The following is a 25,941-nucleotide window of genomic DNA, read 5'->3' on the forward strand; positions in this document are numbered from 1 at the left end:
ACAACACATCAGAAAGATCATCCACCCAGACCAAGTGGGATTTATCCCTGGTATGCAGGGATGGTTCAACATCGCAAATCAATCAATGTGATACACCACATTAACGGACTGCAGAAGAAAAACCATATGATTATCTCAATAGATGCAGAGAAAGCATTCGATAAAATACAACACCCTTTCATGATGAAAACTCTAAGCAAACTGGGTATGGAAGGAACATTCCTCAATATAATCAAAGCAATTTATGAAAAGCCCACAACCAACATCCTATTGAATGGGGAAAAGTTGGAAGCATTTCCACTGAGATCTGGTACCAGACAGGGATGTCCACTCTCACCACTGCTATTCAATATAGTTTTAGCCAGAGCTATTAGGCAAGAAAAAGAAATTAAAGGGATATAAATTGGGAAGGAAGAACTCAAACTATCCCTCTTTGCAGATGATATGATTCTTTACTTAGGGGACCCAAAGAACTCTACTAAGAGACTATTGGAAATCAAAGAAGAGTTTGGCAAAGTAGCAGGATATAAAATCAATGCACAAAAATCAACAGCCTTTGTATACACAGGCAATACCATGGCTGAGAAAGAACTTCTAAGATCAATCCCATTCACAATAGCTACAAAAGTGCTTACCTCTGTATTTCATACCCGAGGGTCAAATGATACTACTTTACTGAGAAAGTGTATTAAAAAAAATTTGATGACTTAAACATTTTAATGTTTTCCATAGTCTCTTTTCTTAAAATTAGAAAGCTCTTTAGGAAATCAATATATTATATTGAGAGAAAACATTGCATGCTGTTCAAAATTTTCTTCAGTTTCACTTCAATCGATTATGACTATCAAATTCAAGTAACACTTATGTAGCACACACACGCTAAGATTAGATACTTCACATTATTTAGTAATTCATTTAACCTCATAACAACATGTTAGTTAGGCATTAGTACATCCATTTGGAAACCAAACACTAAATCTCAGAGACTCTAAGTTAGATGTCCACGCCTGTACAGCGAGCAAGCAGGAAAGGCAAAATCTGAAGATCATGCTCTCCCCTTCAATGCCACACTGTTTCTTACACTAAAAAGCATGTAGAGTGTGACTGGAATTATTCTATGGATTTTAATGTATAATATAAATAAATATTAATTCAAAAATTAATTATATGGATACATCTATTCAACCATAAATCATCTATCCTTCTAGATAACAATATTTGAATACATAAATAAAGAGAAAATATTGGAGTAATGTTTGCCTGTTGGTAAGAATGATTATTTTGGAGTAGGAATTGGGGAATTTGGTTTTACTTTTTTGTTTTATTTTAATTTCTCAACTTGTTCATTGTTTCATACTGAGTCTCTATCAATCTTAAAAAAGCCATTAAGCTAAACAAGAAATAAATCACATTTCCTAATCACAATATGAACACAGACATTGCTAATTATTTATGTCTTCTCTCTAATGAACCATGTTTAATTAGTACTTTATTCTGATCCTCCACAGAGGCTATCATAACACTGCACAGAGCAAATACACAGTTAAGAATATTCACTGATCATCATTTACTATATTCTCTTTACAGGTAACATATTTCTTGATGCTGCAGGGCCTTTCTATTAAAGCAAATTCTGTAGACTAACATCATTCATATCTTTTGACACATGGTTAAAAGGCAGAATCTCTGGTCCCATCCTAGAAATAATGAACCACAGTCTACATTCTAACAGGTTTCCCAAGTATTTATATTGTACATTAAAATCTGAAAAGTTTGGTGGGCATTGTGGCACAGCAGGTTAAGTTGCAACTTCCAGAGACAACATTCCTTATCAGCATGCTAGTTCAAGTCCTGGCTACTCAGCTTCTGACTTGGGAACCAGGAGTTGATGATTCAAGTACCTGAGTTCCTGGAACCCACTTGGGAGATCCAGGAGGAGTTCCTAGCTTCCATTTGGCCCAGACCCAGCTGTTAAGGACTAGTGGATAGAAGATCGATTTCTCTCTCTCTCTCTCTCAAATTAATCTCTTTTAAAAATAAGTAAATAAAGGTCGGTGCCAAGGCTCACTAGGCTAATCCTCTGCCTGCGGCGCTGGCACCCCGGGTTCTAGTCCGGGGGGAAGGGAGTGCCGGATTCTGTCCCGGTTGCTCCTCTTCCAGGCCAGCTCTCTGCTGTGGCCCGGGAGTGCAGTGGAGGATGGCCCAAGTCCTTGGGCCCAGCACCAGCATGGGAGACCAGGAGGAAGCACCTGGCTCCTGGCTTTGGATTGGCGCAGCATGCCGGCAGTAGCGGCCTTTTGGGGGGTGAACCAACGGAAGGAAGACCTTTCTCTCTGTCTCTCTCTCACACCACTGTCTATAACTCTTTCTCTCTGTCTCTCTGCAAAAAAAAAAAAAAAAAAAAAAAAAAAAAGTAAATAAAAATAAATCTGAAAAATACTTATACCTAAAGCATTGTTTTTCAAGTACGGCCAATTATTTACTTATCAACATTGTGCAGAGCACATACGCTGTATCAGCTAATCAGCATTAAATATTTATTTATAATATTTAAATATTCTACATTATATAATACATTATATCTTTCAAATAAATCTTGAAAAATAAATAAAACTGAAAAGAATAGTATTTATTTCTAGAGAATCATTTCTCAAGAGATCTTACTATCATTTACTTATCAGAAACACATGGATTATTGGTTAAAAGTGTAGACTCCTGGGATCCACCCTATTACACATGTCACTAAATTTTAAGAACACCAGGCCAAAGATTTACAAGTAAAAAATAGCGAAGAATAGACACAGGAGAATTAAGCAGATTGCAGTGAAAGAATTCAGATAGCAGAAATAAATTTAAAAAGTGACAACAGGAGGAGAGGATACAAGAAGTATAAAAAGGAAGGACGCTGGAATGTATGGAAAAACATACTCATCAGTAACAGAACCATGAAGCAAAAACACGTCATTAACCGGAGGTGTGGTGCATTTCTTTTTCTTTCTTTCTTTGACTATTATTCCTGATAGGCAAACTACTAGCATTCAAGTTTTAGAAAAGATTATGGAAAATATGTAATTTCCTTGTATAATATGCAAGAAGAGTAACATTTTTGAATATGTAACTACCATATAATGTATGAATTTTACAAATGCTCCCAATATCATGCAATTTTAAAAGTGTACATACGCTTTTAGAGACATTTCCATGTGCTGGGCTCGGGCAATTGCTTCATCTCTCTCCTTATTGGCTAACAGTAGTCTTGACATAATAGCTTCATCACGTTCCCTCTGTGCAAAATACACTTCTTCAACGAGAGCTATCAAAATATGTAACCCACAATCAGAGAAAAAAAGAAAAACACATATATTCAGTAAAAATAATTTCATTATTTTAAAAATCTTTATTCAATTGAATTTGTATCAATTGATTGAAAAAACATTGTTTTAATAGATAAAATTGCAAAATTAAATGTCATTTCATTCCCACAATAAGAGGAAAAGTTAAAAGGTCCAAAATTACCAATGACATGAAATTAAGAAAACTCTCAAAGATATTGCAAATAGGCATATATATTTTTACAAATAATTGAAGAGCAATTCAATAAGGTTTATTGAAGTTCAAGATGTGCCTAAGTTATAACCTAGCAAATCTCCTTTTTCATGCAGCCTAGAGAAATTCTTACACAAGTGTAAACAGAAACATGTATAAAAATACTACTACAGCATTGCTTACAATAGCAAAATCTTAGAAATAATACCAATCCACATGATGAGCAGCAATAAATAATTTATTCTACATTCAGAATGGAATACTATCCAGAATTTAAAATAAATTAACTATAAACACAAGGGCAAATACTCAAAACAAAAAGTTGGCAAAAGTAGCAAGCTGCAACATAAATCACTTCTACCTACCATCTATGAATAAGTTAGTAAGGATAATGAAGAGACCACAGAAATAATAAACACCACATTTAAGATAGTACTAATCTCAGTGGGAAGGAGAGAGGAAGAAAGGCAATGGATTACAGAAGAACACAAAGGGGCAAAGTGGGCTAATTCAGCACTACACATCCGCATAGAGCAAGCAGCACCATCAAGACAGACTGTACTACAAATGGCATCAACCAGATTTATGCAACATTATATGGGGGGTTTTGCTATTATCTGAAATTATAATTTCTTAAGCATAATTTCTACTGTTTGTATACTTGATATCTTATGTTATTTCAAAAGTATCACTTCAATGTTGGACAAAAAGAGACTCAAAGACCAGAATCAATAAATCAATTTACATTGTCAAACCACAAAATAAGCATGAAATACATTTGAAATATTCTTCTGCTTATGGAAACATTACGTTCATGCCTAAGGCTTGTTATAGATTAATACATAATTAGTTAATATAGCTATTATTGTACTACCTAAATTATAAATGGTAAAAAGAAAACAAAACCTGAGACTAAACCAATTATATGTTTTCCATAATAGGGCATAAAAAAGAAAAAAATGTATAATGAAATGGTTCAATATATAATTGAAATGGTTCAATACATTCTTTTTAAGGAAACATTGTAAATTAAGCAAAATACATCAAATCTTCGATCACAAATTAAACATTAGGGTGGGCATTTGGTATAGAAGTTAAGATCCAGCTTGGGCGGGGAGGGTGGAGCTGGCATTGTGGCAAAGTAGGTTAAATTATGCCTGTATTGCCAAATCCCATACTGGTGCCAATTCGAGTTCTGGCTAGATTCACTTTGTATCCAGCTCCCTGCTAATGTGCTGAGGAAAGCAGCAGAGAATGGCCCAAGCTATTTGGGGGCTGAATCAATGGAAGAAAGTGCTCTTGCACTCGCTCTCTCTCTTTCTCTCTCTCTTTTCTCTGTAACTCTGCCTTTCAAATTAATAAATCTTCAAAAACAAAAACAAAGAAGATACAAATTGGGAAGCTCAAATCCTATATTTGAGTGTCTGGATTCAAGTCTTGGCTGCATTTTAGATTCCAGCTTACTGCTAATGCATGCCATGGGAAGCAAAGATGACAGCTAAAGTAATCGGGTACCTGTCACCAAAGAGGAAATACAGACTGAGTTTCAGCCTCCTGGGTTCAGCTGAGCCCAACCTTGGCTACTGTCGACAATGGGGAGTGTACAATTGTATACAATATATCTCGGTCTCTCTGTCCTCCACATAATGAAAATTTTAAAAATAATGAAATCTCGCCGGCGCCGCGGCTCACTAGGCTAATCCTCCGCCTAGCGGCGCCGGCACACCGGGTTCTAGTCCCGGTCGGGGCGCCGGATTCTGTCCCAGTTGCCCCTCTTCCAGGCCAGCTCTCTGCTGTGGCCAGGGAGTGCAGTGGAGGATGGCCCAGGTGCTTGGGCCCTGCACCCCATGGGAGACCAGGAAAAGCACCTGGCTCCTGGCTCCTGCCATCGGATCAGCGCGGTGCGCCGGCCGCAGCGCGCCGGCCGCGGGGGCCATTGGAGGGTGAACCAACGGCAAAGGAAGACCTTTCTCCCTGTCTCTCTCTCTCACTGTCCACTCTGCCTGTAAAAAAAAAAAAAAAAAAATGAAATCTCAAAAATTTAGAAGAATTGAAATCATACCTAGAGAGTTTTTTGATAATATTGGAATTAAAATAGAAAATAAATTTATAAAAAATAAACCACTGGGGGCTGCTGCTGTAGTGTAGAAGGTTAAGCCTCCATTTGTGGTGTTGGCATCCCATATAAGCGCAGGTTCAAGTCCCAGCTGCTTCACCTCTGATCCAGCTCTCTGCTAATGGCCTGGGAAAGTAGTGGAAGATAGCTCAAGTGCTTGGGTCCCTGCACCCATGTGGAAGAAGCTCCTTGCTCCTGGCTTCAGATCAGCCTAGCTCTGGCTGTTGCAGCCATTTGGGGAGTGAACCAGCAGATGGAAGACCTCTCTCTGTGTCTCTACTTCTGTCTATAACTCTGCCTCTCAAATAAACAAACAAATCTTTAAAAAAAAATAAGTAAACCACCAAATACTTGTTTATTAAGTAATGTATTTCTGACTAATCCATGGATCAGTGCCAGAGTCTCAGGAGAAATTAGAAAACATTGTGAATAAAAATGAAAATGCAATATACAAAGATCCGTGTGATGTAGCTAAAGAAATGTCTAGAGAGAAACGTATAATATTGAATGAATGCATTGGAAAGAAGCTCTCAAATCATTTTACACCTCAAGAAACTAGAAAAGAGGTAAACAAATCCAAAGCATCCAGAAGGAAGAAAATAATAAAGAAACAGAAATCAACAAAAATTGAAACAAAAAATACAGAAAATCAATGACATAAAAATCTAACTTTGAAATCAATGAACTTAATAAACTTCTAGTCAGACTGATCAGGAACAAATGAAGACAGAAATATATGCATATCAATAATGAATGAGGTAACACTGTTACAGATCCTATAGATACTACAAACAGAATACTATGAATGTTATATTCATAAATTCATCAACATATATTTGAAAAAGCACTTAACAGATGTCAGTTACCAAAGCTCACTGAAGTTGTTAGAATTTATGTTAGAATCTATATTTGAAAAGATTATATAGTTTTCCTCTTCTTGGTTTGTAAATGTGTTAATTTTGATGGATTTCTGAATGGGAAACAACTTGTATTACACAAAATGAATCACAGATATAATGCAAAATCTAAAACTACAAAACTTCTGGAAGAAAACACAAGAGAACACACCTGTGATTTCAGGTAAACAAAGATTTCTTAACTATAATAGCTGAGAATGATTTATTTTTAAAAAATGATAAATTGAATTCAGATTTAATTCAAGTAAAAATGTCTGGACTTCTAAAATTCAGTGATAAGAAAATGAAAAGAAAAGCCAAAAATTGGAAAAATGCAATTGTAAATATACATATAATAAAGGATTGCATCAAGAACATAATTTTTAAAAATACTTATTTGAGGGTCCAGCATTGTGGTGTAGTGGGTAAAGCCATATGGGTGCTGGTTTGAGTAACAGGTGCTGTACTTCCAAGTGAACTCCCAGTTGATAGCCTGAGAAAAGCAGTGGAAGAAGGCCCAAGTTCTTGGGCCCCCTGCCACCCCCATGGGAGACCTGGAAGAAGCCCAGCCCCAGTCATTGTGGCCATTTGGGAAGTGAACCAGCAGATGGAAGATCTCTCTTTCTCTCATTTTTTTCTCTGTAATTCATTCAAATAAGTAAATGAATCTTTTAAAAATGTTTATTTGAAAGGCAAAAAGATAGAAATAGAAAGAGAGAGAGATCTGGTTCACTCCCCAAATGCCGACAATAGCCATGGTTGGGCCTGACCAAGACCGGGAGAGAGGAACTCAATCTGGATTTCCTACATGGGTGGCAGGTACCTAACTAATTGAGCCATCACCTGCTGCCTTCCAGGGTGTACATTATCAGAAGCTGAAATGCAGAGTAGAGCTGGGACATGAACCTAGAGATTGCAATATAGGATGTGCATATGACAAGTGGTAACTTTACCAATGCACCAAACACCCACCCCAGACCATAATTCTTTAAATTTTTAAAATGCAGTAATAAAGGAACAATGCAAATTTTTAAAGGTGCAAAAGACCGAGACACAAATAGTAAATAAAAACAGAGGTGCTTAAAACTAAGGAAATACAAATTAAAATTGTAGTAACACCTCATATCTACTTCATTGATTAAAATTAAAGACTAACCACACCAAGTGTTATAGAACAACTGAATTTTATACAATGCTGATGTGAATATAAGATAGTAAAACTAGTGTGTCACTCACTTTCTTTAACAAAATGAAATATACTCCTACCATATTACCAACATAAGTTATAGCACATGTCCATACAAATACTTAAATACAAATATTCATAACATCTTTATATATAATAGCCCAAAACTAGAATTGACTCACATTTCTATTAGCAAATAAATGGAAAACAAAATATATGATAAACTGCATTGCAACAACAGGATATTCACATGCATAAAATAAAAATGCTTTTACTAAACAGCTTAGAAAGGGTTAATCAGAAAATTTGTACAAGGTTGCTGAGGGGCCAGAGTTGTGGCACAGTTGTGGTATAGCAGGTAAAGTTGCTGCCTGTGAAAAAGGCATTCAATATGGGTACCAGTTCGAGTCCTGGCTGCTTCACTTCCAATTCAGCTCCCTGCTAAAGTGCATGGGAAAGTAGTAGAAGATGGTCCAAGTGCTTGGGCCTCTGAGCCAGGTGGAAGACACAGATGAAGCTCCTGGCTCCTGGTATCAGACTAGCCCAGCTCAGTTGTTGCAGCCATATGGGGAGTGAACCAGTGGAAGGAAAAATTTCTCAGTCTGTCCTTCTCAGTAACTCTGCCTTTCAAACAAATAATTTTTTTTAAAAAAAAGAAAAATTTGTATGAACACAGATTTTGGAAGGAATGATACATGATCTATACATTGTTTATACTTTGTATCTCTTTTTATTTTTTAAAGATTTATTTGTTTATTTGAAAGTCAAAGTTACACAGACAGAGAGGTTTTCCATCTGATGGTTCACTCCCCAATCGGCTGCAACGGCCGGAGCTGCGCCAATCTGAAGCCAGGAGCCAGGAGCTTCTTTCAGGTCTCCCACACAGGTGCAGGGGCCTAAGGACTTCAGCCATCTTCTACTGCTTTCCTAGGCTGTAGCAGAGAGCTAGATGGGAAGTGGAGCAGCTGGGTCTCGAACCAGCGGCCATATAGGATGCTGGCGCTTCAGGCCAGGGTGTTAACCCGCTGCACCACAGCACCGCCGGCCATCGTATCTCTTTTTAAAAAGCATTATCATTACTGCTATGTGACTATGGCAATATGATTCTGCTACCATATGGCAATTCATTACTCTGTATATAAATAAATTTGTGTCCAGAATGTAGTACATAAAAATGAATTTTACTTTCCCTTTTTAATTGTATATAATCTCCTTCCAGGATAGACAACCATAACAGCTTAGAAAAAATTAACATGAATAGGGCAGCATTGCGGCACAGCAAGTTAAGCCACCACCTGACAGGAATCCCTTATTAGTGGTTGGGGTCTTGGTTGCTCTGCTTCCAGTCTAGCTACCTCATAATGTGCCTGGGAGAACAGCAGAAGATGGCCCAAGTACTGGGGCCCGTGCAACCTACAAAAGAGAGTGGGATGGAGTTCCTGGCTACTGGCTTCAGCCTGTCCTAGTCCTGTAGTCCTGGCCATTATGACCATTTTGGAGAGTGAACCAGCAGATAGGGTTGTTTTTTTTTTTTTTTTTTTTTTTTTTTTTTTTTTTTTTGACAGGCAGAGTGGACAGTGAGAGAGAGACAGAGAGACACAGAGAAAGGTCTTCCTTTGCTGTTGGTTCACCCTGTAATGGCCGCTGCGGCCGGCGTGCTGCGGCCAGCACACCGCGCTGATCTGATGGCAGGAGCCAGGGACTTTTCCTGGTCTCCCATGGGGTGCAGGGCCCAAGTACTTAGGCCATCCTCCACTGCACTCCCGGACCACAGCAGAGAGCTGGCCTGGAAGAGGGGCAACCGGGACAGAATCCGGCACCCTGACCGAGACTAGAATCTGGAGTGCCGGTGCCGCAAGGCGGAGGATTAGCCTAGTGAGCCACGGCGCCGGCCAGCAGATAGGTTCTGACTAGATAGTTCTCTGACTCATCCTCTCTGTCGCTCTACCATTCAAGTAAATTTTTAAAATCTTAAAAAGAAAAAAAAAAAAAACATGATAAATCTTCTATGATATGAAAAGCAGGAATGGTATAAGAGAGGATAACAGGCTTGATTCAGATCCAAGATACTGAGTTTCAGCAACATTGTTTAAATTTTTTAAATTATGCTAGTAGCAGACCAGGCATATAAAATAAATATATTACCACTATTTAGGGTCATTAAGAAAAATCAGGGGCCGGCGCTGTGGCACAGCGGGTTAACGCTCTGGCCTGAAGCACCGGCATCCCATATGGGCGCTGGTTTGAGACCCAGCTGCTCCACTTCCCATCCAGCTCTCTGCTATGGCCTGGGAAAGCAGTAGAAGATAGCCCAAGTCCTTGGGACCCTGCACCCGTGTGGGAGACCCAGAAGAAGCTCCTGGCTCCTGGCTTTGGATCAGCGCAGCTCCGGCCGTTTCGGCCAATTGGGGAGTGAACCAGGGGATGGGAGATTTCTCTCTCTCTCTCTCTCTCTCTCTCTCTCACTCTGCCTCTCCTCTCTCTGTGTAACTCTTTCAAATAAATAATAAAATTTTAAAAAAAAAGAAAAAGAAAAATCAAATTAGGCAACACATGAAAGCTCTTAAATAAAGTGGATCCTTAACAAACTCTAGTTCCATTCTAACAGTAGTGGTACCATACTCAACCTACAGACTTGCAATGTGACTTAAATTCTTGGACATATTGATAAAATCATTTTGATTAACTTAGCCCATTTATATAAAAATCCAATTCAAAAAATTCTTCCCTTTTGGACTTTTTCTTTTCTTTCTTTCAAGATTTATTTATTTACTTGCAAGGGGGAGAGAGAGAGAGAGAGAGAGAGAGAGAGAGAGAGGTCTTCCATCCGCCAGGTCACTCCTGCTGGTTCACTCCCTAAATGACCGCAATGACCAGAGCTGAGACGATGCGAAGTGAGGAGCCAGGAGCTTCTTCCAGGTCTCCCACGTGAGTACAGGAGCCCAAAAACTTGGACCATCTTCTACTGCTTTTTCAGGCCATCAGCAGGGAACTGGATCAGACGTGGAGCAGCCAGGATTTGAACTGGAGTCCATACGGGATGTCAGTGCTTTACACACTATGCTACAGTGCTGGCCCCCAAATATTTTTACATTAAAAAAAGCTTCCAATTTGTAGGTCAAACAGGATGCACAAAATAATGCTAAATTGTAACATAAATGCAGATTATCACATAATGTGTATAACACTAATGATTACATATATGATATATGATAAGGATTTTATATTCCCCTAAGTACTTTGGCATACTGAATACTTAAAATGCTAATTCCTAAACTTTACAGAGACGATGGGAAGTGTTGGCATTTAAAGTGTGAACAGATTTTTATAAAGTGAAATGTACTGTTAGTTGTATTTCACTAGACACACTAGCTTCTGCTGAAAGTTGTAAAGCAAGCAATATCAATGACTTTATTAAGTCTAATTGTCTCTATGCTTAAGGTAAATACTTTACACATACGGTTTATTTGTTCTTGTGTGATCAAGAGAAAACAGTTTTCCTTTATCATGTTCTTGCAAATCCAGAGATGTTTATATTCAAAAGAGAACATAAAACAAAGAGATCATCATTATTTAAGTTTTCTAAGATTAATTTTAGTGTAAGAAAAGATGCATATGGATATACACAGAGAAAACTTAGAAATTTACAGATGAAAGTTTTTCAATAATAAGATATTATTGCATAATTATTTTTAACATCTACTAGGTTATATGTGAAATTTGTTGGTTATAAAAAACCTGATTCTTTCTAGAATTCAGTACTTTTAAAGGATCAATATGCAACTCTCAAACATTTTTAGTAAAGAAAACTTAATTGTAAACACTGAGCTTTTCCAAGGTAGATGACTATTACAAAGTTCACTAGAAAATCAATATAGCATTTTAGTTGGAATTTGCTCATTAAACACCCACAGCTCTAATGCAAATTATGATGGAATGAATAAAGCAAATACGCATGCTTCTTTCTTTTTATTAAATGTAAAATCTACTGTTAATTGCATCTCGTATGTCATACAAACTTTTCTCCTTAACTATTAAATAGAAGCTTTAACAAAAGTCATTAGAGATTCACTTTCTTTGACTTGAATAAATTTCAATATTTGTTCAGTAAAGGTTCACAGCAGTTAAATTACATTAACAAATATTATTAGCTACTATGTAAGCCAACCAAGTAAAATACTTATATTGTAGGTAAAACAAATCATTGGGTGTTTACAATAATATTTGGATATCTCCATTTTTAAACACGGTTATCAAATATCCTATAATTCTTAGTCAAATGAGAAAGATTCAGAGAGGATCACCCACAAACCCCCACCAAATACTCAAATTTGTTTAGTAAGCTAATTGTTTTCTAATATGAGCAAGAGTAAATATGAAGAAGCTGAACCATACCAAGCATGAGTTTATTGAGTCAAGGCAGAGTACATATTTTCTTAGTAGAACCCAAGTCTATTGACAGACCCATATTCTACACATTTCAAACTACTTTTAAAATACAGTTGGAGTGAGACAGTATATTGGAAAACATTCTAGTTTAAACATTGGATCATGATTCTCTAAATAACATAATTTGGAGGATAGACATTTCTTAGGAAAAAGAATCTGTTTGTTAACATCCTGTGGTACTTATGTAAATATAAATGTGTGAACTGAAGAGAGGGAAAAAATCAATTAGAATTTTAAATATATCAAATAATCACTGAATATAATTCATGTTCCAAAATTCTAAGTACCAAATATAGTCAATAGTCTCATAAAGGACAATCATTTTCCAAATATGGGAGAATCTGAAATTCTATAAATATCTAAGATTAAAGCTTTTCTTGAGGAGTAAAGCTTTTTTTCTGAGAGTTATAATGTCAAATGGATCCCTTGCAAATATAATAATAATAATTAGTGTTTTATGAAACTACCTCGTAAATAAATCAGAACCACAAATATTATGGAATATCTTTTAATTTCTTTAAAAATATATTTTATCTTTTTGCATAATTTGTTTATTAGAAATTTTAAAATAGATGGCAAACGTTTGAAGCTTGTATTTTTAACATCATAATGGCTGAATTTAATTTAATATCCTAGAATTTATTTTATACAATCATCTTCTATATAAAAAATCCCTTTCTGATTTAAAAAGTAATATGGAGGACAAGCATGCCTTGTTCAAGTCCCTGCTATTCCATAATGTCTTCCAATTCTGTTTCCTGCTAATATGTCTGGAAAGCACTAGATGATAGCCCAAGTACTTGAGTCTCTGCCACTCATTTTGGAGGCCTGGATTAAGTCCTAGGCTCCTGGTTTTAGCCTGACTCAGATCTAGCTGTTATGAGTATTTGGCAAGTAAACCAGTGGATTAAAGATCTCTGTCCATCCCTGTCTCTCTCTCTCTTTGCCTTTCAAATAAAACTGAATAAATAAAATTTCAAACACTATATATGTCATCAAACTTTCTTCTGTAAAATTTTTATAAATTTATAAACAGAAGCAGCATGGACATTTTTAAGAACTGGGGAACTATACAGAATACTAAGGTAAGTAAAATAAGAACCTTTTTATTTTTTACAAAACCTTCAATTATTAAATAATGCATTATTATAAATAGCTAAAGATCATATGAAAACTGAAAATTATGTTTAATGTTTACATAAAATATTAATACTGAAGCTACCTTGTTAAATGTGAAAGAGATAAGTTTAGTCCTCATATAGTAAAATCAGTATAAATAATTTTGTATACTATTGAAATATAATTCTGAAAATATTTTACTTATTTACTACTCAATCTGCATCTAATTTTAATAGATACCAATATGAAAATTCTGTGAAATATAACTTCTACCTAAACTTTTTGGAGTATAATTTCCCTTTAGAATCATTAGCCAAACATGTGAAAAAGTCTTTAGATCACAATCTGAAGTTTTGTTATTTTTATGTTTTAAATAACTTCATTACATATATTCTCAATTTTCAAATGTTTGATATGATACTAAATTCTGCCAGAAGCCATATCTAATAAAATATTTCCAATTATTGAAAATTGCTACACATAATAGGTTCTTTGTCTACACACACTTATTTTAGTTTCTATTCTCTAGGTAGAAGATACAAAACTGCCTATACTCCATCCCTAGGTATCATTTTACCTGGAATATGTTGAAATTCATACAAACTCATATCCATAAAGCTCTGTAGACAAGACAGTAATATAATCAATATTTTAGCAGTCAAAATTTCTACCTGATATATTTTAGAGAGATGAGACATTTTGCTTGTATCTGAAATTAGTGGTCATATTCTTGAAATTCTTTTTTCTTCCAGATGCAAAAAAATTTAATGCTTCACTATAATTCATATATATAATATAAAGATTAAAGGGCATATATAATTTATATGTAAAAATTATCAGATAAAAGGCTATCCAATTTTATTATTGCCTATTAACTATTTAGAAGCTTATATTCTAGAAGCTTATATTCTTCCGATATAAAGAAATAACTCTTGTTCTTTTTCAACAAATATTCAATACTATCAGAGATATATCTCATAGTAACATATAATCTTTTTATAAAATAGCAATGCAAACATTTTCTATTATACAATACTTACTTTTCTCTGTCAATTATTTGTGGTATCTTGATACATCTGATATAATGGTAGATTATATATCTGTATTGTATTTTTAATATTTACAGTTTAACCTGAATAGAAAAACTTAAATTGTAACTTTCAGGGATTCTACATTCTAATCCTCTCCACAATTACATTTAAGCTCCTTTCCTCCCTACAAAAAACAATTTAACATTCTCTATATTAAGGAGGGATTGACAATTTTTTTAATTTACAAAATATCAGTCAATTTCAGTTCATAAAAAGCAATCTTTTTAAAGATAAAAAGCAGATTACATGCTTGCATTGTCTGTATGAACAAAGCAAATTATGTAACTACTGAATTATATGTTAAAATGTAGCAAGACAGATAGATAGAGATATAAACAGAAGACTTAGAAACTAAGGAGTTCTTCTGGCTAAAACCCAATATTGGCTTTATTTCAGTTTAATTGGAAGAGGATCTCAAATTCATCTTCTCCATGAGATATCAGGAACCTGGATTTCTCTTTGTACCAAAGGTTAATAAGAAATGTGTCTGCAAAAGTCAAACAGCATTAAATACCAAAAACTGATTATTATTCTACAGGAGTTGTTCTGTCATTCATAATCTCTCCATGCTCCAACCTTCCACAGCTAATCTTTAATGGATGACATGCAAGAAAGAAAAATTACTAACATAGAAAGCACAGGCTCTAAATAGAGCTTTTAAGAAATATAACAATTAGCTGTTAAAGAAATATAAATATTTTGAATAATATGGAAATAACTTATAAGAAATTATTTTAAATAAATATTCTTATATAAAATTTAAATATGATCTGTGTAGTATAAATGGAATAGAATAATACAAATTAAAGAGAGAATAAATACTAGACAATGCCCACTGATACTACTTAGTAAAAATGAAAGGTTAAATTAAACAAAGTATTTTTAAAAATACACTATATCACTGACATAAGAGCAAATTAATAGATGCATATCAGACCATGAAATACTACCTCTTACTTTAAACCCATTTAACTAACTAAATTTTGAAATATGTATCATTTAATCACTTATTTTTAGGTGAGAAGAAATACACACTAATGTAAAGGACAAAGATTTAATGTTTCTGATGTGCTTCTCTAAAATATTAATATTTGAAAACCAACATACTGAAAATTTTCATATAATGTAGTGAGTCAAATCACAGTGAAAAGTCTTAAACGTTAACAATATTTTTCCTAATGTTAATGTATGGACAATGAGTTTGTCATTTTAGCTTTTCCCCAAACTAAGTAAGAACCACTTATCATACATTTTCCTTTATTTTGTTGCTGTAGCTTTTTTAATTTTCAGATTTTCAAACTGTATAAGGAAGATAAATACCCAAAATAAGGAAAACTCAAGAACATGGGGATCAAATGAAATAATTTAAGAGCTTCATAAACTATTTTTAAAAAAGAAATAATAATTTCTTGTGAAACTAACCCACACATAAATAACTCTGGGGTAATTATTTATATAGCTAATCAAATCTTAAGAAAACAAGATGGCAGCAACATTCTCATCTTATCATACTTACCATTTATTGAATGGCTTCTACGGGTTAAGCATTTCATAGACATTATCCCAGCTAAACATCACAGTAACTTATACTATGTTTTAATGAAGGCTTAATGAGGCTATCATTACACATGGACAAAGAGGAGAACAGAAGCTTGAATACAAAGTCAGCCTTTAGCCACTACCTATACATATACAATATATTATGGTTAAGAAGGGTCCACATGAAAAAGAAATGTTTGAAATCTCAAATTTGCCTTTTTTATTGCTGTATATTCAGTACTTACATAACAGGTACTTCATAACTATTTACTTGATTTGTAAAGAATTTAACACTGTTACCATCAGACATTTAAGTGCCTAATAAGCAGTATTGATGATGGTGATGATGATGAAGAGGATAATGATATCAGAAAGTGGGGGAAGGTTAAAGGGTTGAACACCTGAGATTCTGCCATGACAGAGGACATAAGAGCTTCTTTCCAGGACACAGAGTTTCACACACTTAGAAGATCACACTAGAATGATGGTATTCACATGATTCAAAAACCAAGAGAGAAACAAAGGCAACAGACTTGAAGCTAAGGAACAGTCTACATGAAGGTTTATCACTGGTACTCACTGCATTAAAACCTAAATTCTTTGTATGCCATTTCTTTTATTTTGGACGTACATTTTAGTAAAATGTGTTAGTACTACAAAGTACAGTAATATAGTAATTTTCCTTATAATAAACCCAATCATTTGTTTCCAAAATTTTTAGACATTTTTACTCATTTCCCTTTTAAAGTCTATCAATAGTAAATCATCATTTTAATTAAAAGCTAAACAATAAAGTATCTTTTTATGACTTCTGGCAATTATCATTATCAATGGTTTAGGAATTTCATAAAGGTAATGTAATAAAATAATATTAGATACAGCTTACTGAATACTAGTTATACACTAGGTGCTTTTATATGTTATCTGCAGTCCTAAAACTAACCTAGTAAATTAGTTAACATTCACATTTTACATGGGAGAAAGTAAGCCTAGAGATGCTAAGTGACTTCCCAAAGGTATACGGTCAATATTAAGCATCAAAGCTGTGAATGAAACTAGGTCAATCTCACTCCAAGGCTTTTGGTTTTCCCAGTTGCTTCGCACTGCCCACAGAGAACTGGGCACATTCTGTTTCATATAGTTTTGACTGTACCAGATTCTTATTCTTATAAATCATACAGGCAGCTACAAGAAAAGACACACTAACATATATGTAATTAAAAAAAACACATATAAAAGATATAAACATAAATACCACAGAAATCTGAAATACTAGAAAAATGGCATGGGTAAAATGGCAATGACTGGATCACAGCTATTATACAGTTTTTATAAAACTTTGGTTTATAAGGTCCTTACGTCTCAAACCTATAATAGGAATTATTTTAAGATTAGAGTGCAAGTAATTTTTAAAGTCACTTCTTTTAAAAGTAATGTTTACTTTTCCTAATACTAAATATAATACACATTCACTGTAGAAAATCTGAAAAAGGCAAAAATATCTCTGCATAAAAACTACCAAAATTTGTCTCTCATTTTTATATATGTATAAAGTTTTTAAAATAAAATTAGAATATAAATATAGCTTTCCTTTTTCACTTAACGTTCAATTGTGAAGTTTTTTTTATATCTTCAAATATACTTCAGAAATAGTATTTAGGTACTGAACAACATTTTATAATATACATGCACCAAAATTTAATAGTTCCTTTATTGTTGGATCACTTTAAATTCTTTTGCTATAATAACTAACATTTTATTAGTATTATAGTATCATTATTTATGTCTTTCATTAGTATTATAGTATCATTATATATGTCTTTTTATTTTATTTACTAAGGATATATCTACAATTTCCTTGGAGTATTTCATACTATTATTTATTTTTAAAATACATAGACATACATTTTTTATTCTATTTGATAAATCTCTTTTAGTTACATTGTTTTGTTCCAGAGAATCTATCTGATACTAATTTTTTTTTAAGATTTATTTATTTATTTGAAAGTCAGAGCTACACAGAGAGAGAAGGAGAGGCAAAGATGTCTTCTATTCACTGGTTCATGCCCCAGTTGACCGCAATGCAACTATCCTAAGCCAGAAGCCAGGAGCTTCTTCTGGGTCTCCCATGGGGGTGCCAGGGCCAAGGATTTGGCCCCTTGTTGTGGCCATTTCGGGAGTAAATCGGTGGATGGAAGACCTCTTTCTCTCTCTCTCTATACCTCTCAGTAACTCTGCCTTTCAAATAAATAAAATAAATCTTAAAAAAAAGAACACATTTTATTGCTTAATGAGTGTCCCCCTTCAAGGGATAGATGGGCCATGCAGATATATTAGTTCAAGATTCTCATTCAAATAAATTAATTACTTTAAAAGGAAAGGGGGAGGAGGGAGCCGGTGTTGTGGTGTAGCAGGTAAAGCCACCACCTCAGTGCCAGAATCACACATGGGCAGCAGCTTGAGTCCCGGCCACTCTAGTTCTGATCCAGCTTCTGCTATGGTCTGGGAAAGCAGCAGAAAATGGCCCAAACCCTTGGACCCCTGCACCTGCATAGGAGACCCAGAACAAGGTCCTGGCTCCTGGCTTCGGATTGGCCCAGCTCTGGTTGTTGCTGCCATTTGGCAAGTGAACCAGTGGATGGAAGACTTCTCTCTCTCTCTCTTTCTCTGCCTCTTTGTAATTCTGCCTTAATAAATAAATAAATTAAAAAAAAAAAAGATTCTCAAGAAGTTAGGATAACACAAATCTTATTAAATTTCTTAAGTGAGACACAGGAAGAGTTAAATTATTATGAAAATACCTCAAAACAAATGTATTTCTTGTAATACTGTACTAGCAATTACTACATATATTTGATTATAGAAAGCTAAGGAACTTTCAAATTGTTCTAAATTTATATTTTACTGATTCATTTTTAACATCTCATTAAAAAATAATCTATCACTCTCACATTTCTCCACCAAAAACAAACCAAAAACTTCATGGTAGTTTGACATTAATAGAAAGGCAACCATCTGATATTCCTTTGAAGTATTTATTTAAGGCCATCTTGGCTAAAATTTCATAGTGATGTTTAGCTTTATATGCCACAATAGTATTTTGAAGACAGACAAAACTAGTTAATCATATCTCTGACCTAAAAGCTAAGAATTCTTTCATATGTAAGTATATGATAGTTTAACTGGCTTGTAAGCATGATTACAGCCTCAGATTCAATCATAAAATACAACTGCTTCTTATACTCTTTCCAATTGATATAAAAATGTGATCTCTAAAATGTCTCCTAATACTAATGCCTATTATCTTATGAAATTTCTTTCCTTGACACACTAAATATTATGAAAGTCACAGTCACAGCAGCATACAAAGATGGAGATCATAGACTCCTGCATATCATCTGATGTGCAACATATCACAGATATGTTTAACATTTTTCCCCTTGCAAAGACCTGTGAGTAAAAATAAACTCCAAAATATAGGCAGTCATTGAAAATCTTGGCAACCTTTAGCTTTAGTCTCAGGGAAAACATTGCCTCTATTGTTATTTACATCATCAGATGTAAACTTCTTAATTACTTAAACAGATTTTAGAATCAAATGAAGGTTTCCATTGGCAATGAATATATGACTATCCTCATACAAAAGAGAAGTATTTTCTCTCAAAGAGCTAAAACAATAAGTGGTATTTGAACTGCTGGTTGAAAGGTAGAAGCACTGGTAATCATTATTTCTCCTTGTTTGTTCAGGCCCTTCCAACAAAACAAACAACCTTTTTGTGATTGGATTGACATGGTGTTAACAATGCATTTAATGCCCAAATCAGTATGAATACAGGTAAAGCTCTCACTAATACCAGTACCAGGATGTTAAAGCCACCTATTTTCTAAGAAGCCAAAAAAAAAAAAAAAAAAAAAAGACGGAGCTTCCCCTCCCTTGGCAAATAAGCCACTATGCTAGTATCCACCAAGACACACAGAATAACCCTACGTGTAATTCTTAAGGCCCTATGTTAACACTCAGCTACCATACCTGCTGTCTTTTCAGCAATTTTAGCTTCTGTTGCTTTCTCTCGGAGTTCAAGCTTAAGCTTTAGTTTTCTCTGTTCTTTATCTTCTTTAGTCAGCTTTTCTTGAAGCTAAAATATATTGAACAAAAAATGCAGATTCTTACCAGACAAAGGTCTTGCAGAAATATAATTAATTTCAAAGTAAGATTTTTTTCCTAAACCTTAATATAATATTATATTAAATTGCTTAAGTAGATAATCTAGAAAAATATAAAAAGTATTATATTTTATAAGTCACTAATTAACTGTTAAAAGTATAAAAACTACAAGACATTCTAAAATATGTGTGAATGATAAGAATGTTTAAGCAAATAAAATTACAAACAACAATATTATTAAAACTATCACAAAAGCAATCTCATTTATTCTTTTGTCTTAAAGCAAGAGATTTGGAAGGGACTTTCAATAAAATGGACAGCACAGCTTTCTAGCTTCTCTTAGTAATTCCAATATTTTAAAACAAAATTAATTAACATAATAATCTTAATATCAGACACAAATCTCCCTCTGAGAATGCTATCCCATCACATTCCATTTTGATTGGCACTGGCATCTGATTCATAATTGGCATGTAATAAATAACTGCTAAATGAAAGTATAGAAATATCTCATCCTCTCATAGGGAATCCTTCCAAATGTTTTTTTTTTTTTTTTAATTCCTCCCTAGGCTTTTATCATTGTGCTGTTTTCCTTCAGACATGATCAACATTCTTAACATCAGGCATCAACAATGTGATTCAGTCAAATAACAAGAATATTAAAAACAGAAAAATAAGCACAGGTTAAAAAAAAAGAAGACAAATAAAATGAACATTATTTAAGAACACTATTTATATTTAATGCTCACAGGACTGTAACTAGAATAAAATTCATAAAAGAAGGTAAAACATGACATGACAAATTGGAATGGATAAACTGCAACAAGATAACACAAGGTAAATGACAACATTGGCTAAGATTTGCTACTTTAGTGTTTAATTACATATATCACTGAGGTGAAATACAGGGCACTGATACTAATAAAGAAAGAAGAAAAGTGAAGATAGTAACATGAAAGGAGGGCATGTTTCTCATTCTCCACAGTGCTGAAGAAAAAAGTTTTACGATAGTAAAATTCAAACAAATCTATTTTTTTAGGTACCTACATAAGGCAATGAAAGCTTAATAAAAAGGAAGTGATATCACTGACTAGCAAGGCAGGAACCAAAATAATTAATTTTCATAGCCAGTCCCTTAATTATGCCCAGACAGCAAAGGACAGCAACAACAGAAAGCTGCTGTTGATTGCAAGACCCAACAAAACTGAATTATGACAGGCAACAAAGAAAATTTAGAAGGTCAACAGCTCAAAGTATACTGTATAACTATCAGACTTTCTATATTATACCTTTTTATTGCTTGTTCTGAGAATATCCAATTCTTTGAGAAGAAATGCTATTGTCTTTTCTTTATTTACATCTGAAGTAACTTGACAAGGAATCATATATCCATAATGCAAGTCATCATTTTTGTGTTCTGTAATGCTGTAATAAAAAAATGAACAATATATACATAGGATTTCTACTATACAATATCTATAAATTTTATATTTCAAATAGCAACATTTAATTTTAACAACAAATATGAAAAGATATCAGATCTTAAATTTCTCTTTATATGTACTATGGAGAAAATATGATTGATTAAAGAGAATAAATATATCAATTTCACAGAAAAATGCCAATTTATCAACTGAGAGAGTTAAATTTAAAGAAAGTATTTAGTGATGTCTGACAGATTCATGGTTAAGTATACTTAAAGTATTCAGGCATTAGAAGCCACCGTTGTGACTCAGCAGGGAAAGCCACCACCTGTGACACCAGCATTCCATATGGGTACCAGTTGGAGACCTGGCTTTCCCACTCTGAACCAGCTCCCTACTAATTGCCTGAGAATGTAGCAGAAGATGGTCCAAGTACCTGGGCTTGTCCACCCACGGGTGGAAATTCAGAAGATGCTCCTGACTTAGCCTGGCCCAGGCCTGGTGTTGCAGCCACTTGGGGAGGGAACCAGGAGATAGAAAGTATTTCTCTGTCTCTTCCTCTTTCTATAACTCTTTCATAATAAATAGGTAAATCTTATAGAAACAATTCAGGTTTTATACTGTTGTTTGGGGTTCTAGATACATTACTCACTTTTCTAAAAATGGGAGTAATAATCAGATAATTTTAAAGAATTTTTTGAAAGAATATATTTTCATTTTTAAATCAAAAACATTAAAAATGAAAAGCTATTCATGTAATATTTAAGGGTAAGTTAAAACAAAATTTTTTTACGTTTTATCTATTGAGAATAATATCACCTTGTAAGGAAGTGTTAATAAGGAAAGGAAGGGAAAAGACATAGGCTATTTTTTGAAAGCATTGAGGTCTCTGACAATTAGTACAACTCTACTCACCTTATATATTCCATGTTGTCAACATATTATAAGTCTCATAATTCAGGTTTAGCCCAAGTTCTACTATTTATTTTCCCCATGTGGTTATAAAGATGTTTATCTCTTTTTCACTTATCTCTACCTTTATCTGCCCTCTCCCCCACCACAAATGTACTCCAATCTGAACCTCTGTAAAAATCTGTGGGGAGCAACTCGGACTATACTGTTACTGGAATTAAGACTTATTCTATGCATCTGCTCTCCCACAATGTGGCGGTGGGAGAGGAGCATACAGCTTCTACCCAGCTGCCTCTCACCAACTTGACAAGCTGCAAGAGCCGCTCCTGATTGGAGGAGAGTGGCGCGCTCGGCGTGTGGGTAGCAGAGCACGGATTGGTGGAGAGGACTATATAGGAGGAGAGAGACGGCATGGTGGTGTGGGTTGGTTGGAGAGTGCGTTGGAGAGTTCGCGGGGAAGTTCGTTACTTCGTTCTTTCTCATTTCTCTCTACTCATTCTTGCTTTGGGAGTTTGCTGTTTACTTATTCTTACTTTACTATAGAAAGGACTTGTAAAAAAAAGGGAACAACAAGCGTCCGGTCCGGTGCGGCTCCTCCGCGTGCAGAGGAGCAGCAAGAATCTAACTGATTGCTGAGGGAGAGGAACAAACCAAAATATTATAGCATTATATTAGTATTCATTAATACATCTACTAAATAATCTATAAGCACATAGAAATAGCAGTTTATATGCAAAACTGTCAGAAATTATTCCAGAAAATATTTTGTCTAGAATGAAAATTAATCACTGAAATTTAAAAACATAATATTTTCATAGCCCATGGCTATCAAAGTACATTAATCACAAAGTCCAAATCCCTTCATGAGATAGGTAGGCAAGGTGAATGGAAAAAATACAGAATGTAAAGTAATAAGGAAATGCATATGGTAGAGAACAAGACTCTTCTAAAAGTATTAAAATTCACTTAAATGAAAAACAGTAGTAACCCAAACCAAAACACATTTTGGGGTTTAATTTATCCTGGAGCTGCTAGTTTTTCTCTCCTGAGCAACAATACTTTTATATTAACTGAACAGTCATTTCTACATCTATAATGTAATATCAAAGAAATACTGAACAAAGTATAAAATCTCATCACTTTCCTTCATACTCACCTTGTGCTTTTTCACTTAGCTAACTAGGCACAGTATATCATTATTATGGAAATAGTGCTAGGAAAGATCCCAACTTCTAGTCAGTTAATGACATGTCAAATTTAATCCACACCAGAAAGAAACAGAGAAAGAAAGGAAGGGAAGGAGGTAGGGAGGAAGAGAAAGTTCTCCCAATTCTGTTTCTAAATCTCAGGCTGCTAGCACTCACTTGCATTTTTCAGTAGTGCAGTAAGCTGTCGCATCATCTGGATAAGGACTGATGATCTGAAAATTCCTTGAACTCTGCCCTAGCAGTTTCGTGTCCTCGTATGGGACTTCATTTATGAATTCATTGGATTTCTGATGCATGCTTCCCTTGGAATTCATAGTCAGTTGCTCATCTGACTGTGCACTTTTATTTCTCCCTGCAGTTTCTTGCTCAGGATAAATGTGGGCTATATCTGTATTTAAACAAACATAACATGATATATGAGACACCATAGCTGCTTATTAAATACAAATGAATAGTAATGAATAGTTTTTTCTGAATAGTCCTAAAACTTTAAATATACACTTACCAATCTTACTCCTACTATAATTGGATAAGCATGTACAGAGTGGTTGTTGCCATCAATATTCCTATTTCCAAAGTCAATAGACACTTATGATTGTAACTGACAATGTTGCACATTGGAATAATGTAAGGAGTCAAAAATATCTTAAACCCATACCACACCCTATTTTAATAAAATCAGAATCTCTGGGATTAGGACCCAATCTTTATATTTTAAGCTCACTATAGATGATTTCAGTATACATTTAAGATTGAAAACCACTGGTTGAGAGATGTACTGTTTTCTAGATACAGTAAGTTAAGGGTCATAGGAAAATGATAATGTACATGGAATGGTGGTTATGACTGCGTGGGTTAGAACTTCAGCTCTACCAAATGCATAGCTTTGGGCTGGTTACTTAACCTTTCCATGCTTCAGTTTCTTGTTCATAAAAGGGAACTATAACGTCATCTATTTCACTGAGTTGTTGTGAGGACTCAACTAATACATGCGAAGTACTTGGTCTAGGACCTGACACATTAATAAACATTAGCTGCTATTTTTCTAAGCATCACAACATGAAAATGTATAGAATATAATAATTATTTCTAACCCTCATTTTATCAGGTATGTACCATGCACGAGTATACTGCAAAAAATTCATGAAAAATGGAATTAAAAGTATGAGCTCATTTTCATGCAAAAGTTTTTCCACAATACACAGAAAATACAAATTCTGAAAAAATCATGCATGGATATAAAAAAAATTGTGCCAAGGAAAAAAGCTCCTCATACTTTTATTTACACATCATTGGTGAAGTACTCTCAAATTAGAGAATAATATCTGGATATATCACACAACTTATTTTTAAGTTACCACTAGTAAATATAATCTGTTTCAAAGGAGTAGTGCACATTTCAAAGCATAGTATGGTTTCTGGGAGAAAAATCATACATGCACACATAACTTTTTTACTAGTACATTAGATCAACAGCACAAATGGTGATTGCAATTATCATTTCATTATTTCTAGCAGAAATAATCTTGAAGTTTTTTTTAAAGAATTATTTTATTTTAATTTTTTTATTTGAAAGAGTTAGAGAGAGGTAGAGCCAGAGAGAGACAGAGAGAGAGAGAGAGAGAGGTCCTCCATTCTGCTAGTTCACTCCCCAAACGACCGCAATGGCCAGAGCTGAGATAATCCGAAGCCAGGAGCCAGAAGCCTCCTCTGGGTCTCCTATGTGGGTGCAGGGGCCCAGGGAGTTGGGCCATCCTCCACTGCTTTTCCAGGCCATAGCAGTGAGCTGGATAGGAAGCGGAACAGCTGGGGCTCACATGGAATGCCAGCACTTCAGGCTGGGGCTTTAGTCCACTGGACCACAGGGACGGCCCTTGAACTTTTCAAAAAGCAAATTCTAAAATTTTAAACTCTTAATTTTAAAGTATTTTTAAAGAACCTGTACTGTGTGATTAGGCTCTGTCTTTGGGTATCTCTAATTTTATTCATCAGTAAAAGCTTTTTTTAAAATAATTATTTGTTATTTATAAGGCAGAGTGACAAGAGTGAAACAAGAGAGAGAGACAGAGAAACAGAAGATCCTCCTTTTGCTAACTCATTCCCCAAATACCTGTAATAGCCAAAACTAGGCATTGCTGAAACCAGGAGCCAAGATCTCCATCCAAGTCTCTGACAGGGGTAGCAGGGACCCAAATACATGCACCATCATGCACTGCCTTCCAAATGCATGAGCAGAGTGCCGAATGAAAAGCTAGAGTAGCATGGCCTCACATGAAGCACTCTGATACTA

General features: G+C 34.6%; 1 protein-coding gene across 14 annotated transcripts in view; it reads right to left on the minus strand.

The window, feature by feature from the left end:
- Positions 1-25,941, minus strand: part of MIPOL1 (mirror-image polydactyly 1) — a 341,984-nt gene that overhangs the window by 247,894 nt on the left and 68,149 nt on the right. For 11 of the 14 annotated variants that reach the window (XM_051822776.3, XM_017348269.4, XM_089309335.1 and 8 more), the window contains 4 exons: positions 23,808-24,039; positions 21,397-21,532; positions 19,973-20,078; positions 3,184-3,313 (listed from right to left, as the gene is read on the minus strand). In XM_051822776.3, the coding sequence (XP_051678736.1) occupies positions 3,184-3,313; positions 19,973-20,078; positions 21,397-21,532; positions 23,808-23,965 (530 nt within the window). In that variant the 5' untranslated portion in view covers positions 23,966-24,039. The remainder of the gene's footprint in view (positions 1-3,183; positions 3,314-19,972; positions 20,079-21,396; positions 21,533-23,807; positions 24,040-25,941) is intronic. The other 3 variants (XM_089309338.1, XM_089309337.1, XM_089309336.1) reach the window with 1 other exon arrangement.

Source organism: Oryctolagus cuniculus, chromosome 12 (genome assembly GCF_051225735.1).
Source record: "Oryctolagus cuniculus isolate XC-2025 breed Fujian yellow rabbit chromosome 12, ASM5122573v1, whole genome shotgun sequence".
NCBI classification, from domain to species: domain Eukaryota; kingdom Metazoa; phylum Chordata; class Mammalia; order Lagomorpha; family Leporidae; genus Oryctolagus; species Oryctolagus cuniculus.